This window comes from Oryctolagus cuniculus, chromosome 13, assembly GCF_051225735.1.
Source record: "Oryctolagus cuniculus isolate XC-2025 breed Fujian yellow rabbit chromosome 13, ASM5122573v1, whole genome shotgun sequence".
NCBI classification, from domain to species: Eukaryota; Metazoa; Chordata; class Mammalia; order Lagomorpha; family Leporidae; genus Oryctolagus; species Oryctolagus cuniculus.
This window is the reverse complement of record NC_142879.1, coordinates 22,904,229-22,918,294: the sequence shown is the minus strand read 5'-3', so window position 1 is coordinate 22,918,294 and position 14,066 is coordinate 22,904,229. Positions and strand designations below refer to the sequence as shown.

General features: G+C 59.3%; 1 protein-coding gene across 1 annotated transcript in view; it reads left to right on the top strand.

Moving 5' to 3' along the window:
- The window catches only part of PLXNA2 (plexin A2), a 205,654-nt gene that overhangs the window by 177,156 nt on the left and 14,432 nt on the right, over nucleotides 1–14,066 (top strand). The window contains exons 18-26 of the mRNA XM_051821302.3: nucleotides 4,096–4,335; nucleotides 4,974–5,117; nucleotides 5,413–5,647; nucleotides 7,004–7,146; nucleotides 7,648–7,916; nucleotides 9,548–9,614; nucleotides 10,447–10,593; nucleotides 11,154–11,313; nucleotides 11,697–11,800. Of these exons, the coding sequence (XP_051677262.1) occupies nucleotides 4,096–4,335; nucleotides 4,974–5,117; nucleotides 5,413–5,647; nucleotides 7,004–7,146; nucleotides 7,648–7,916; nucleotides 9,548–9,614; nucleotides 10,447–10,593; nucleotides 11,154–11,313; nucleotides 11,697–11,800 (1,509 nt within the window). The remainder of the gene's footprint in view (nucleotides 1–4,095; nucleotides 4,336–4,973; nucleotides 5,118–5,412; nucleotides 5,648–7,003; nucleotides 7,147–7,647; nucleotides 7,917–9,547; nucleotides 9,615–10,446; nucleotides 10,594–11,153; nucleotides 11,314–11,696; nucleotides 11,801–14,066) is intronic.

Here is a 14,066-nt window from a genome sequence, read left to right as displayed (position 1 = left end):
TTTGGCACAGGGGTTCAGAAATGACTTAGGAGACCCACATCCCATATCACAGTGCTTGTGTCCAAGTCCCAGCTCCACTCCTGCTTCCAGCAGGTGATGGCTCGAACAGGTGAGTCCCTGCCACCTGCGAGGGGGATCTAGATGGGGTTCCTCGTGTCAGCTGTAGCCTCACCTAGCCCTGGCCGTTGCAGGCATTTGAGGAGTGAAACAGGCTACAGGAGATCTCTACCCATCTCTGTCTCTCTGCCTGTCTTTCGCACAAATTAAATAAATAATACTACAATGAAGATCTAAAATGCCGTCTATTTTTATAAAAAGAAGTAGCAGCATACGAGGAAGATGAGCGCGTTCTGGCTGCAGATTCAGACGTCTCTGCGCTGGAAGCAGGACCGCGCCGTCTGTTAGCTGGGCAGGTGTCGCCAAGTCTTTCAACGCCTCCGCGGAGCTGCGAGTGCTGGGAGTCAGCCTTGCCTCACCCACAGCACTGCAGCCTGTGATTGGCACCTGCCGAGTCTCAGTCACCAGGCGGCTCATTCCACCCCCTCACTGAGACAATCAGGGGCAACCCTTCACTTTCCTGCTCCGTGCAAAGCCATCAGATTTCCTCCGCTATGGGTTTTTGTGCTTTTTGAAGAAGTTCTCTAGATCCTAATAGCAGAACCTCCAGTAATGTTACACATTTTTAAGCTTGTTCTCATGTCTCCATCTCACTCTTTTCAGCCAACATTTTCTGAAACATTATTGTCTTCATAATCACAGTCCAGAAGATGCTATTATGGCCATTCTTTTTTAAGTGAATTACTATTAGTACTGCTGTGACCTTCAAGGTGCTGGCTGGGTTAGGATGGAGATGAGGAAGTGGTGTTGTGTCTCCCCTCTAATCCCTGACATGTTTCCAGGCTTGAGGCTTCCTTAAGAAACCCAGAGGTCACAAAATGCCAGAGTGTATGCGGCTTGCCTTTGGGATCATCGGGTCCTCCGCCCTCCCCGTGTAGCCAGAGGGATCAGTGGCTGGCTCCCATCAGCAAGGTGACTGGTGTCTGGGCCAGGCCCAGTGCCAGACATCTGAACTCTTCATTAGCAGACCAGATGAGATGCCGGCAGAGACCCCGGGGCTCCTATGTCTCCCCTTCAGTACCCACCGTGGGCACAATGCTTTGAGCTACACGAGCACCTGCCTCCTTCTCCCAGAAGCAGCGCTTGGTCCCTGGGTGAGAGCCTGTGCCCCCTCTCCACTTCCCCTGGGAGCTCACAGATTCCAGCAAATGCCCAAGAGGGTGAGCTGCTGGACTGGGAAGAGTGAGCTTACAGCCAGGAAGGATTAAACAACAAACAACAACAACAAGCAAATTAAGGACAAGTTTGGACATCTAGGTTTATTTAATGAGAGCTCAGGTTTGGCAGGGCCTGAGCATGGTTTGTGACATTCACAGACCCAATCTCATAGGAAGGAGGCACAACACCATACCATGGGGATCAGGAGGGGCAGAGGGAGAAGTGTGGTCTCCACAGGGAGCAGGACACAGGCAGGGCCAGCAGGTTTGAGTAATTTGGGTGGGCGCTGGGACATCAGAGCTGTCCCCGGCTATCTGGTCCTGGGTTGATTCAGCCTAGCCTGTGGCTAGGGAGCTAGAGTGTGAAAGGAGGTGGTTTGGGGGTGGGGTGTAGTTTGGCTGGTTTGCTGTAGACTCACAGGGCACTGTGCAGCTCTGGGGGGCAGCCCCTCCCAGTCAGCAAGGCCCCAGTAGCAAGGCATTGGAATAGAGAAAACACAAGACATCTGGAGTGCAGAGGGGAGAGTGCTGGAGAGGGCGTTTGTGACTGCACCCAGGGCTGCAGCCTTTGTCCTCCGGGAGCCACCTGCGCTGGGAAGGCCTCCTCCATACTGGAGTTCAAAGCGGCGCAGGCCCCAGGCACCTCCCCCGTCGTGAGGACTCACTTGTAGCCCCCGGCACAATCTCCCCAGCACCTACCCCAGCCGCAGGCACCGGAACCACAAGGTTTCAGGGGACAAAGTCACAGTTCTGCCTGGTGGAGAGCCAGGGTCCTCGGCTCCCTGCTGACCTCCCTGGAGCAAAGGCAGGTGGGAATGCCACAGCCATCAGCCAGAAGGCTCTTACCCTCTGCCCTGCACCAGCCTTCGGGAGGGATAGAGGGAACGGCTGTGCCCCTAGAGCCCTGCTCACCTGCCAGGCTCCTGCTCAGCCCACCTGGGGCTGCCCCTCCCACTAGGTTTCCAGGCTGCCTCCAAGGATAGCAGAGGGTAGTGGAGGGCCAGAAAGAAGCCAGAAAACCCAAAGGAATGTTTGGCAAAGAAAGTGCGGATGCAGCCTGGGCAGGAAGCAGACAGAGGCCTGTTGTTTGGGAGTGATTTGCTTATTCACAGAGGCGCCCAGTCTAGGGAAAGTGACCGAGCAGGGAGGGTAATGGGGGCGGGGAGAGACGCTCACTGTGGGCCTGGGATTGCACCCCTGCCTCTTACCCACCTGCCTGTAGGCCCCCCTTACTGGCCCTGGGCCTCAGTGTCCCCACTTGCAACGAGAAAGAGGTGTTAGGTTCCTAAGGGGCTACTGCACCACAATGAACAGCAGGCAAGCCCTTCGCTTTAATTTTTTTAAAAAAGCTTTATTTATTTATTTGAAAGGCAGAGTTACAGAGAGGGGCGGGGGTGAGAGGGACAGAGAGAAAGGGATCTTCCATCTGCTGGTTCACTCCTCAAATGGCCACAACAGCCAGGACTGTGCCAGGCCAAAGCCAGGAGCCAGGAGCTTCATCTGGGTCTCCTACGTGGGTGCAGGGGCCCAAGGACTTGTGCTATCGCTCTCTCAGGCCATTAGCAGGCAGCTGGATCGGACATGGAGCAGCCAGGGTACAAAAAGTGCATATATGGGATGCCAGCATCGCAGGCCGCAGCTTTACCCACTACGCCACAATGCCAGTCCCTTGGTTTAGATTCTTAAAACCCTCACCACCACCACCACCGGGCTCTGCAAAGGGAGAATTGAGTTTTGGACTCGAAGCTCTGACGTAATCCCTAGACATAATCTCTCTGCAAGTGTCAGCTGCTTTGCAATTTCACACGCAGTCTGTGTTCTGAGCATGAAGCCCGAGTGGTGTGTGTGTTGGCCAGACACACGCGTGCGGCTCTGCCAGAACAGCGTGTACTCGAGCAGCCCGAGTCCTAGGAGATGCCCTTGGCTCCCGGGGCTGAGGCTGAGCTGTGCCGGGCAGGAGCCAGGAGGCGGGGCCCGCTGGGAGTCTGCGTCTTCCTCCCAAGCCTTAAGTGGACCCTTGAGCCGGCTCTTCAGCCTGGCTGCCGCCTGGGACAGCCCCAGAGCTAAACCTCTGGAGGGGATAATGGTGCCACGCAAGTTAGCGGGGGAGGAGGGGCGGCCTGGCCAGGTTGTAGTTGAGTGACTGCTCAGAGCACCGGGATGTCAGGAACTCACACACACTCACACACACACACACACGCACACACACACACACCCCATCTCAGATGCTCCTGTCCTACTTTTGCCCAAACGCCCCATGCTCCCCCACACCCAGCCTTTCCAGTTCCTTCCGCCTGGGACTTGTTCTGCCCTCCCTGTCTTGGCTTAGGTTACTCCTACTCCTTCTTCAGACTCTACATTATTCATTTTGCCCAAGCAAAAGCTTCCCCGCATCCCCCATCCCCGCAACCCGCACCCCCCGCCCCGCCCCACCGTCACTCTGCTCCAAGCCCCACACACTCGTGGCCACCCTCTTGCACACACATTCCAGCCAGCGGCTTTCACAGCCATGCATGCTCGCTTCTCAGTGCCGTGGCCCAGGCACTCGGCAGGCCCCCTCACCATCGTGTCTGCCCCTGGGTGCAGGCTGTGGCTCTCACCTTACAGCCCCAGCCCTTAGCATAGTGCCTGGCTCACACGGAGGGCCTCACACGGTGCTGGTGGAATGAATGTCAAGGCATCTCCCTTTACACTGTCCTTTCAAATAACACCAAGTCAGTGACCCAGCGACAAAAGTATCAGAGGGTGGCCGCGGGCAGTGGGGGCACAGCCTCGGCTCGCCAGACGCTTGATGCCTGGGTGCTGCTCTGTGCGCTCTTAGGTGTGTAAGGTCGTGAACACAACCACCCTCACCTGCCTGGCGCCCTCTCTGACCACCGACTACCGGCCCGGCCTGGACACTGTGGAGCGGCCGGACGAGTTTGGATTCGTCTTTAACAACGTCCAGTCCCTGCTCATTTACAACGACACCAAGTTCATCTACTACCCCAACCCGACCTTCGAACTGCTCAGCCCTACTGGCGTCCTGGACCAAAAGCCGGGCTCGCCCATCATCCTGAAGGTAGGCGTGTGTGCAGGGTGGGTGCCGGCCAGGGGCAGTGGGGGCTCCTGGTGCCCGCCTCTCTCTGCTCCTCCTTGCTGTGCTTGTGGGCTCGCAAAGCCGCCATCATCCTATAGGTGGCGCTCGTTTGCAGATAGGGACTCATCCAGCCCTGTGTTCTGCATTTGGGATTCTTAGGAAAAGTACTTCTGAGTGTTGCTGTTTGTTCTAGTGGGCTTTGGGATCCAGGGTTCCACTGTGTCAGGTACAACTGTTTCTACCTACTGCTTGCATCTGTGGCCACAGAAACCTGCCCCGTGTGTGCAGCAGCCACAGAGCCCTGGCACAACCCATCCCAGTGTCCTCTCGCCCTGCTGCTGTCCTCACACCCCACATCCCTTGCTTGCCATTTTGTCTCCCCTGCCTCTTTCCCACTCTCCTCGTCACTTTCTTTCTCCCTCCAACCCCGCCACCGTGGTCCCCTCTTTCTCTGTAAACCATGGCTGTGTAGAAGTCCCCTCCGAAGGAAACCTGCCAGGGCGTGCCTGTCGGTGTGTGCCCTGCAGCCCTTCCCCGGCCCCTCGGTCTCTTGGCAAGCAGGCAGTTACCCTTGGGAGACGGGTGCCAATGCTTCCGCTTGAGACTGATGCTCTCTGCAGGGCAAGAACCTGTGCCCTCCTGCCGCGGGCGGGGCCAAGCTCAACTACACGGTGCTGATCGGAGAGACCCCTTGCGCAGTCACGGTGTCCGAGACACAGCTCCTCTGCGAGCCTCCCAACCTCACCGGGCAGCACAAGGTCATGGTGAGTGAGCCCCTCTCCCACCTGTTACCCCACCCCTTTGTCCTCCTCACTGCGCACGCCCAGTCTACCGCAGCCGGGCTCTCCTCACCTCCACATCCTGCATTAAAAATGGGCAGAAGCTGAGCGCCTAGGGGAAGGAGAGCAGACGCCAGGGCGGGAAGCCGCGTCGTCTGCAGACCTGCCCTGCGTGGCTGTGGTCTGTCCCGTCCTTCCTCCCCCCTGTGCGGGGTTGGTGGCACGCCCAGGCTGCGCACCTGTGTGCATCTGCGTGCGTCTGTGTGTGTACAATGCACAGGTTCACGTGGGCGGGATGGTGTTCTCGCCGGGCTCGGTGAGTGTCGTCTCAGACAGCTTGCTGACCCTGCCAGCCATCGTCAGCATCGCGGCCGGCGGCAGCCTCCTCCTCTTCATCGTCATCATTGTGCTCATCGCCTACAAGCGCAAGTCGCGCGAGAACGACCTCACGCTCAAGCGGCTGCAGATGCAGATGGACAACCTGGAGTCCCGCGTGGCCCTGGAGTGCAAGGAAGGTAAGTTGAGGCGCCTGGGCCTTGTTGCCCTCTTCCCCTGCTGAGCCGCTGCCTTCCACTTGGACTTTTGTTTCTCTAGAAACTTCCTTTGCCCCTAGGGCCAGGAGTCCCCTGCAGAATGCCCACCGTGTAAGAACCAAGGACCCCTCTGCTGTGTTAGGTCCCTCTGCCCTGACTCAACCCTGTTAGTAACAGCCCAGGCTGGGCCGGGAACTCCATCTGGGTCTCCCACATGAGTGACAGGGGCTCAAGTCCTTGGGCCATCTCCTGCTGACTTCCTAGGCCCGTTGCCAGGGCGTTGGGTCCAAAGTGGTGCTCTGATGTGAGATGCAGGTGGCGGGTCAGCCTGCTGTGTCGCAATGCCAGCCCCTCAACCCCCAACCTGGCCGAGTCCCTCCGTCTGTCTCAGGGTCTCCCAGGCCCACAGTGTCTCAGGCTGCAGACTCCCCCGATGGGGGCATGGGGCCCCTGCCTCTTGCGTGGTGGTCCCAGCAGCATGTGGGGCTGGCAGCAGGAGAGGCAGGGGAGCTCTGACGTGCCTCCACGCCCACTGCCTCGCCTTTGCTTTCTGTCAGAGCCACTGGCTGAGTGCTAGCTGGCGTCCTTGGCCCTGGCCGTGTGTGGGATGGAAATTGTGTTTTTTCCCATCGCCCACACAACCACAGCCATGAGGTGACGAGGTACCTGGTGTACAGGGATGAGGACTCTCTGGGTAAACATCTCAATCAGGCATCAAAACATTTCTCCTTTTGCTGCAAACATCGGAAGCAGGCCATGTGCTGCATGAGGTGGGAAGCTGGGCTGGGCGCGTGGGCAGAGGCTCCCCCATGGGGCCACAGCTGGCGAGTTTGGGAGGGGCGGGCACGGGAAGCCAGGCCCAGCTCCCAGGGGAGGGAAGCCTGCAGAGCCCTGTGTCACCCAGCCTCGCTCGCCTGCCGGACCCTGGTTGGAGGACCAGGGCACCTGAGGTCTTTGCATCTGATCTCTCCCTTGCTTGGGGAGCGGCAGCCATGGGCCACTCTGGTTCTTGCTCGACTGCTCAGCCACAGCTGCCAGCTGCTTCCAGGACCTGCAGGGCCTTTACTGAATGGCTCGTCATGTTACTGTGCCTTTTTCTCCTATCTATGTAGAAAGTAAAATTAGATAAAACATAGAGGAGAAAAGGATAGAAAAGCCACCCATCTTTCCACCACCTAAAAAACAGCAGCCTAGGATTCTGGCCCCACCCCACCCCCAAAACACCCCTCTAGCCACCCCGTCCACCACCCCGTCTCTGCATCACAGACCCTAAACCTCTCCACTTCCCCAGCTCCTCCCCAGCTGGGCTGCCCTGAACCTCCCTGTCCCTACTTACAGCTTTTGCTGAGCTCCAGACAGACATTAATGAGCTGACCAGCGACCTGGACCGCTCAGGGATCCCCTACCTGGACTACCGCACCTACGCCATGCGCGTCCTATTCCCCGGCATCGAGGACCACCCCGTGCTGCGGGAGCTGGAGGTAAGGACCGCCTCCCCCGCCCTGCCCCCCAGGGGTTCCCGAGAGGGCCCGAGCAACAGCAGGGGTGCTGGCGGGGAGGTGGGCCGGGGCTTGATGCAGCAAAGCCACCGTGGAGGAGGTCGGCTGAGGGGGCACCTGGGCTCTTTGGGGTGATTCCAAGACAAGACTCGTTGTTTGTCATTGTTTAATTAATGACTGAATTAATTAACTAAGATCCTGCCTCATTCTGAAATGGATTTCAGGTGGCTTAGAGAAAGGCATGGGATTCCGCGAGGCTTGTTAGTTTGTGTTACTAAAGACGCTGAATTGGGGCCAGGGAGATTGGGGCGACTACTATACAGGAGTCCGATGGGTCTCTGTGTGTGTCCCTGGCGTCTCCTCCCCACTCCCAGATGGAGTGGGCCTCCTGGAGAGGGTCCCACAGCAGGGGCCGTCTGTGAGAGTCTGGGGTGGGTGGGGAGGCCACCAACGCCGGCTCTGAGGGAGCCCCGCCCACCGCAGGTGCAGGGGAACGGGCAGCAGCACGTGGAGAAGGCCCTGAAGCTCTTCGCGCAGCTCATCAACAACAAGGTCTTCCTGCTCACCTTCATCCGCACGCTGGAGCTCCAGCGCAGCTTCTCCATGCGCGACCGCGGCAACGTGGCCTCGCTCATCATGACCGGCCTGCAGGGCCGCCTGGAGTACGCCACCGACGTGCTCAAGCAGCTGCTCTCCGACCTCATCGACAAGAACCTGGAGAACAAGAACCACCCCAAGCTGCTGCTGCGCAGGTCTGCCCTGGACCGAGCGCGGCAATGGGGGGGCATCCCCCAGGGCCCAGGGCTGGCCACGCCCTCCTGTCTCCCCAGGGTGGGGCCTGACCTCCCCCAGCCCTGGCAGTGTCTGAGCCGGGCAAGTGTGATGGAGGACCACTGGCCTGGGCTTGCCCCTCAGCCGGAACCGCAGCTTGGCCACCTGCTTGCTCTGTGTCTCCGGCCAGTGGTGCAGACTAGCCACGTACAGTAGCCACGTACACAGTAGCCACGTGTAGCTGTCAATTAAAATGAAATACAATGGCAGCCTCAGTTCCCCCATCACACTGACCACACACCTGTGGCTGGCATCCACCACATGGGACTGCACAGAGAACGTTCCCACTCTTCCAGAAGATTCTGCCCCTTAGCACTGTAGAGATGTGGTGCTGCCTACCCAGCTTCTACTGCACACCGTGTTTCCCCACAGGGGAGAGAGCTGGAGCCCTTGGCATCTGCTCCGCCCACCCGCCCCACAGCTCTAGGGTCCTCTGGGCAGCAGGGGTCGGGATGCTGCACCCGGATCTGCTCCTCTGTAGCCTTCTGCAGGCCAGGTCTCTGGCTCCCGCGCCCCAGGTCCCAGGCGGGTGAGGAGGGAGGAGGAGCGGTTTTGTTTTATGAGAGCCAATGGGAGCATTAGAAACTCTCATTAAGAACTGTTGTATTTAAATTAGAGCTAATCTCAGGCACAATGCAGGGAGAGGGTGCTGGGAGGGGCCGGGCAAGAAAGCTGCAATTTTCTGCCATTGTCACTCTCTCCCAGGCCCAGGCCTCTGAGGGGCCCTGGCAAATGCCTGGGATTGACTGCACAAGGAGGGTGTAATTTGCACCACGTGCAGGGAGTTAAAATGCCCCCTGGGAGTCCCACACACACCCCCGCGGAGGGAAGGCAGCGGGGCGCCCTTCTTTCTTCTCCAGCCTGGGTTGGGGGAGGTGGCTCTCGACCAAAAGTCCCCAGGCCAACAATGACAGCAACTAATATTCACATCATGCTGGGCATGGGTAGGGGGCAGGCACCAGGCACCGTTCTCAGCACTTTTCCTATATTAACCCATTGAACCTGAGGACGACCATGTGGGGTAGGCAGTGTTACTACTGTCCCCATTTAGGGATGGAGACACTGAGCCCAGAGAGGTTACGTGAGTTGCCCAAGGTCATCAGCCAGTACCTGGTAGAGACAAGATTTGAACTCAAGGCAGCCTGATTCTGAATTCATGGAGGGGCAGCTCCCAGGAGCCTTCCAGATATGCAAGCCAGAGTGCTAGGGCAGGTGGAGAGTCCCGGAGGGACAGGAAAACAGCAATTCATTACCCTGAGACAGAGAGGGTGGGGAGACTGCCACGTGGGATGGGTATCTGGGCCGGGCTCAGGCACAGCCAAAGTTGGCAGGGCAGCAGGAACAAGGGGCCAACCGCTCCATCTGCGTGGAAACTGAGGCCCAGAGGGAGCCACCCAGCCAAGGTCATGCTTCTAGTTGCTGGTGGAGTCAGCCCAGGACCCTGGGTTCTTTCACTGGCTGTGGGTCCCCTGGGCCACAGCCCACACAAGCCCAGGCCCACCCGCGAGACCCCTCCATAACGCCCAGTGCCTCCTCCTCCTCCCTCTCCCAGGACGGAGTCTGTGGCTGAGAAGATGCTGACCAACTGGTTTGCCTTCCTCCTGCACAAGTTCCTAAAGGTGAGAAGGGGGAGACAGGCCGGGCTTCAGAGCAAGAGGCAGGGGCTGCTGCTCTGAGACCTGTCCATCAGGCTGTGGGACCCGCCCTCTCTGAGACCTGTCCATCAGGCTGTGGGACCCGCCCTCTCTGAGACCTGTCCATCAGGCTGTGGGACCCGCCCTCTCTGAGACCTGTCCATCAGGCTGTGGGGACCCGCCCTCTCTGAGACCCTGTCCATCAGGCTGTGGGACCCGCCCTCTCTGAGACCTGTCCATCAGGCTGTGGGGACCCCGCCCTCTCTGAGACCCTGTCCATCAGGCTGTGGGGACCCCGCCCTCTCTGAGACCCTGTCCATCAGGCTGTGGGGACCCCGCCCTCTCTGAGACCTGTCCATCAGGCTGTGGGGACCCGCCCTCTCTGAGACCTGTCCATCAGGGCTGTGGGGACCCGCCCTCTCTGAGACCTGTCCATCAGGGCTGTGGGGACCCCGCCCTCTCTGAGACCCTGTCCATCAGGGCTGTACCCTGTCCATTGGGGCTGTAGGGACCCCGCCCTCTCTGAGACCCTGTCCATCAGGGCTGTGGGGACCCCACCCTCTCTGAGACCCTGTCCATCAGGGCTGTGGGGACCCCGCCCTCTCGGAGACCCTGTCCATCAGGACTGTGGGGACCCCGCCCTCTGAGACCTGTCCATCAGGCTGTTGGGACCCCGCCCTCTCTGAGACCCTGTCCATCGGGGCTGTGTGGGGACCGCATCCCACTCTCCTGCCTACCTGGACTCCAAGGGGCAGAGGCCGTAAGGGCAGGGCAGCCCCGGGAGGCCGTGCCTTCAGCGCCCCATCCATGCCCGCAGGAGTGTGCCGGGGAGCCGCTCTTCATGCTGTACTGCGCCATCAAGCAGCAGATGGAGAAGGGGCCCATCGACGCCATCACGGGCGAGGCGCGCTACTCCCTGAGCGAGGACAAGCTCATCCGGCAGCAGATCGACTACAAGACCCTGGTGAGGGGGCTGGAGCTCAGGGCGCTCACCCTCCTGACCACAGAGGCTGCCCAAGGGACCGATGCGAGGGCAGACCAAACCCAAAGGCCATGCTGGGTGGGCTCTGTGCCTCAGTTTACCTAGATACTGTTGGGGGAGAAGAGTGGTCACCCCCCGTTAGGGACAGGGTGACCAGCATTAAGGGAAATGTGGGACTGCACTGACTCATGGCTGAAGCTCCGGGGAGGAGGGAGGCAGCCCTGATATATCTGGAACCATCTTGAACCCCAGTGGGTGCCTCAGCCTGGGGCTACAGTCTCCTGGATGCCATCCAGGGACTAGAAAGGAGAGGCCTGGTTCTCTGAGAAAGAAGAGGTGGGCACGATGACTCGGGCTGCTGTCTGACAGATGGCAGGAAGGAGAGAGACACTGAGGCCCAGAAAGACCAGAGGGGTGCCCCTGTCTCCCCTAAGGAGGGCGGACCCAGGGCAACAGCAGAATCGGAGGCTTGACCCCTCTGCCCTGCCCCCCCAAGCGCCCCATGCTCTGTGGCCCCGCTCACCCTCTGCACCCGCTGGCAGATCCTGAACTGCGTGAACCCTGACAACGAGAACAGCCCGGAGATCCCCGTGAAGGTGCTGAACTGCGACACCATCACGCAGGTCAAGGAGAAGATCCTGGACGCCGTGTATAAGAACGTGCCCTACTCTCAGCGGCCCAGGGCTGTGGACATGGACTTGGGTAGGAAGCCTGGCCTTGGCGGCTGAGGGCAAGGGTGGACAGGGCTTCCTGGAGAACACTCAGGCCGTGGGAGGTGGCCCTGCACACAGCCCCTCCTGGGAGCCTGCCTAGGTCCTGGCCAGGTGAGGGCACATGAAATCCTCCTCCCTCCCTCTGGGCACTGCCTGCTCAGGTGTGGCTGTCCCTGGGGAGGCCCCTCGCCCTCCTTCTCTGCCCTCTCCACCCACTGCCTTGACCCCAGGGGGCCTTCATGTCTCCAAGTTTATCAGTGCAGCCACTCAGGGGAGCCAGGTTGCAGGTCCCTAGAGAGGCAGGGCTGGGAGGCCCTGGGTCACAGCCCCTACCCATCTCACGGTGCTGCCTGCACCTCCCCCTCCCCCCAGAGTGGCGCCAAGGCCGGATCGCAAGGGTGGTGCTGCAAGATGAGGACATCACCACCAAGATCGAGGGCGACTGGAAGCGGCTCAACACGCTGATGCACTACCAGGTGAGGGTCTGGCTGCCCTTGAGGGCAGGGGCTTCATGCTAGGGACCCTGGACTTCCCAGAGTGTTCCCTTGCCTCCAAGCCTTGCTTTAAGAAGCCCAGGAGTCGTTTTCTTCTCTTTCCTGCCCGTCCTTGATCCTAGAGCAGTGACCCATCAGAATCCCTGGGGGCCCTTGGACAATTGTTGTATCCCAACTCCACCCCCCCCCCAAAGAGATACAGGTGCTGTGGGCTAAGACCTAGGCATTCCCACCTGGTGTGAACATGTCTACCTCTGCAGGAAAAGCTACTGTGGGGTGCCTGGCACGGTCCCCGTGGGGCGTTGCACTAATGCAGCCTACCCAGCTGACCTGCAGCACAGCAGGGAACGGGCTAGCCATGTCTCAGGTCTAAGCTTCTCCCACTGACTACCGGGTATCCTTGGGAAAAACACACGGGCTGTAGGCTGTCTTTCTTCTCACCTGCAAAATGGGGCTCGTGGTGCTCGCTGCTCCCTGCAGGTGTGTGGAAGAGATTAACTGCAGTAGGCAAAGGGATTAGCACCTGGGCAGACACTGAACGAGCAGGCAAAATACTCCCAGGCAAGGAACATGAGATCCGGGAGGCAACCATTGCCACCTCTGCCTCCCTCCCGTGGACACCGCTCCCAGCTGGGGGTCTCTGGAAGATTAAGCACAGGTAGACAGGTTGAGATTCAGGAAAAATACTAAAATAGAAACTGGAAATGAGAGACACCGAGGGAAATTAAACCAACCAGAGGAAGCGCCTCAGGCTGCGAGGCCCATGGGATGGTCTGATTAGTAATCTCCTCCTCCGTCCCTGCCTCACGCAGGGAGGCGAGCGGAGGGGCTGGCAGGTGTACAGAGGGCCCAGCAGGCTGCACTCACAAGCACGCTGCCGACAACCAGACCAGGCCACTGGTGCTCAAGGGAAGCTAGAGGCGCCGGGGACTCTCCACCATGCTCCTCTCCAAGCCCCGTCCCCCTCACTGGCCCGCCTCTCTCCCGGCTGATACCCTGCCTGGCCCGCTGGCCCGGATGGAGTGGGGTGTTGTAATGGGAGCAGAAAAGGCTTTGGGAGCTGTATTTGAACCCGTGCTTCCCATCACTGGGGTGACTTAAATCTGTGGACCTCAGACCCCTCATCAGGAAAATGGAGACAGCCTAGCTCGCCTGACTCCGTGAGGGCGGCTGGAAGGGTTAGGAAGGACCGAGGTGTCCAGGATGTGTGTCTGCACGCAAGGGGTTACAATAATCACTTCCTGTTAATGCCATACACACAGCCCATCCCCCTTCACCTGGTGCGTAATTCATCCAGCAGAACCATTGTAATGAACCACTTAGAGCTGAATGAGCAAGTGCAAAAGAGAACAGCCCGGGCCGCCCAGATCCCGCACAGCTCCTGCTGCCTCCAGCGCCCCAGCGCGGGTCCCTGGGCTGTCCATCCAGGGCCTCCCAATCAGAGAGCGGCGTACTCTCTCCTACGCTGCTCATCATATTCATACAAAGCGCTTTCAACTCCCTGATGTCATTCATCATTCATGTATTCATTCATTCCTCAAATATTTACTGAGCTGTGCCGAACGCCAGGCACTTCCCACAACGCCAGCCCTGAGTGACAGGGGACAGTACACGGCATTCCTCCCGTGGGGAGACAGTGAGGAGCTGGGAGACGCTCACAGCCCCAGCTCCATCACCAGCCTCATGGAGGGCCCACCTCGGCCTGCGTTGTCCTAACTCCTTTAATCCTCACAACAGACCCAGAGCCAGTTACTGTCTCCACGGACAGATGAGACCACTGAGGCACGGAGCTGGGAAGTGGCCGCGCCAAGGCCAGACCCGGCCAGGCATCTGAAGCTCAGACTTGCTTAGTGACATGACCTGGAGCTGAGTAGAACGGCGGCCATTTGAGCCACTTTGCCACTCTCCCTTTGGAGGACGAGAAACCAGACATGGTAGCAGACCCAGTTGTCCCTGGCAGTGGAAGCCTCTGGCCCTGCCAGGATCATTTCTGGGCTGCTCAGTATAAGGAGAATTCCTGAAAGTCAGGCATGGAGAGTTTCCCCCTCCCTCCCAAACCTGGTGCTGATGGTGCCAACTGCTGACCAGAGCGAGGGCTGCCCGGCCTGGGAAGGACCGCAGCCCACGGCACTTGCAGCACAGGACCCTAGAGCCCTAGGTCGTCAGGTCGGAGTGCTGCCCTCTCGTTCCCCTCCCCAGAGTCAAAGGTTCTTGGAGCCCCTACAGGAGAAAATCCGCATAATCTTAA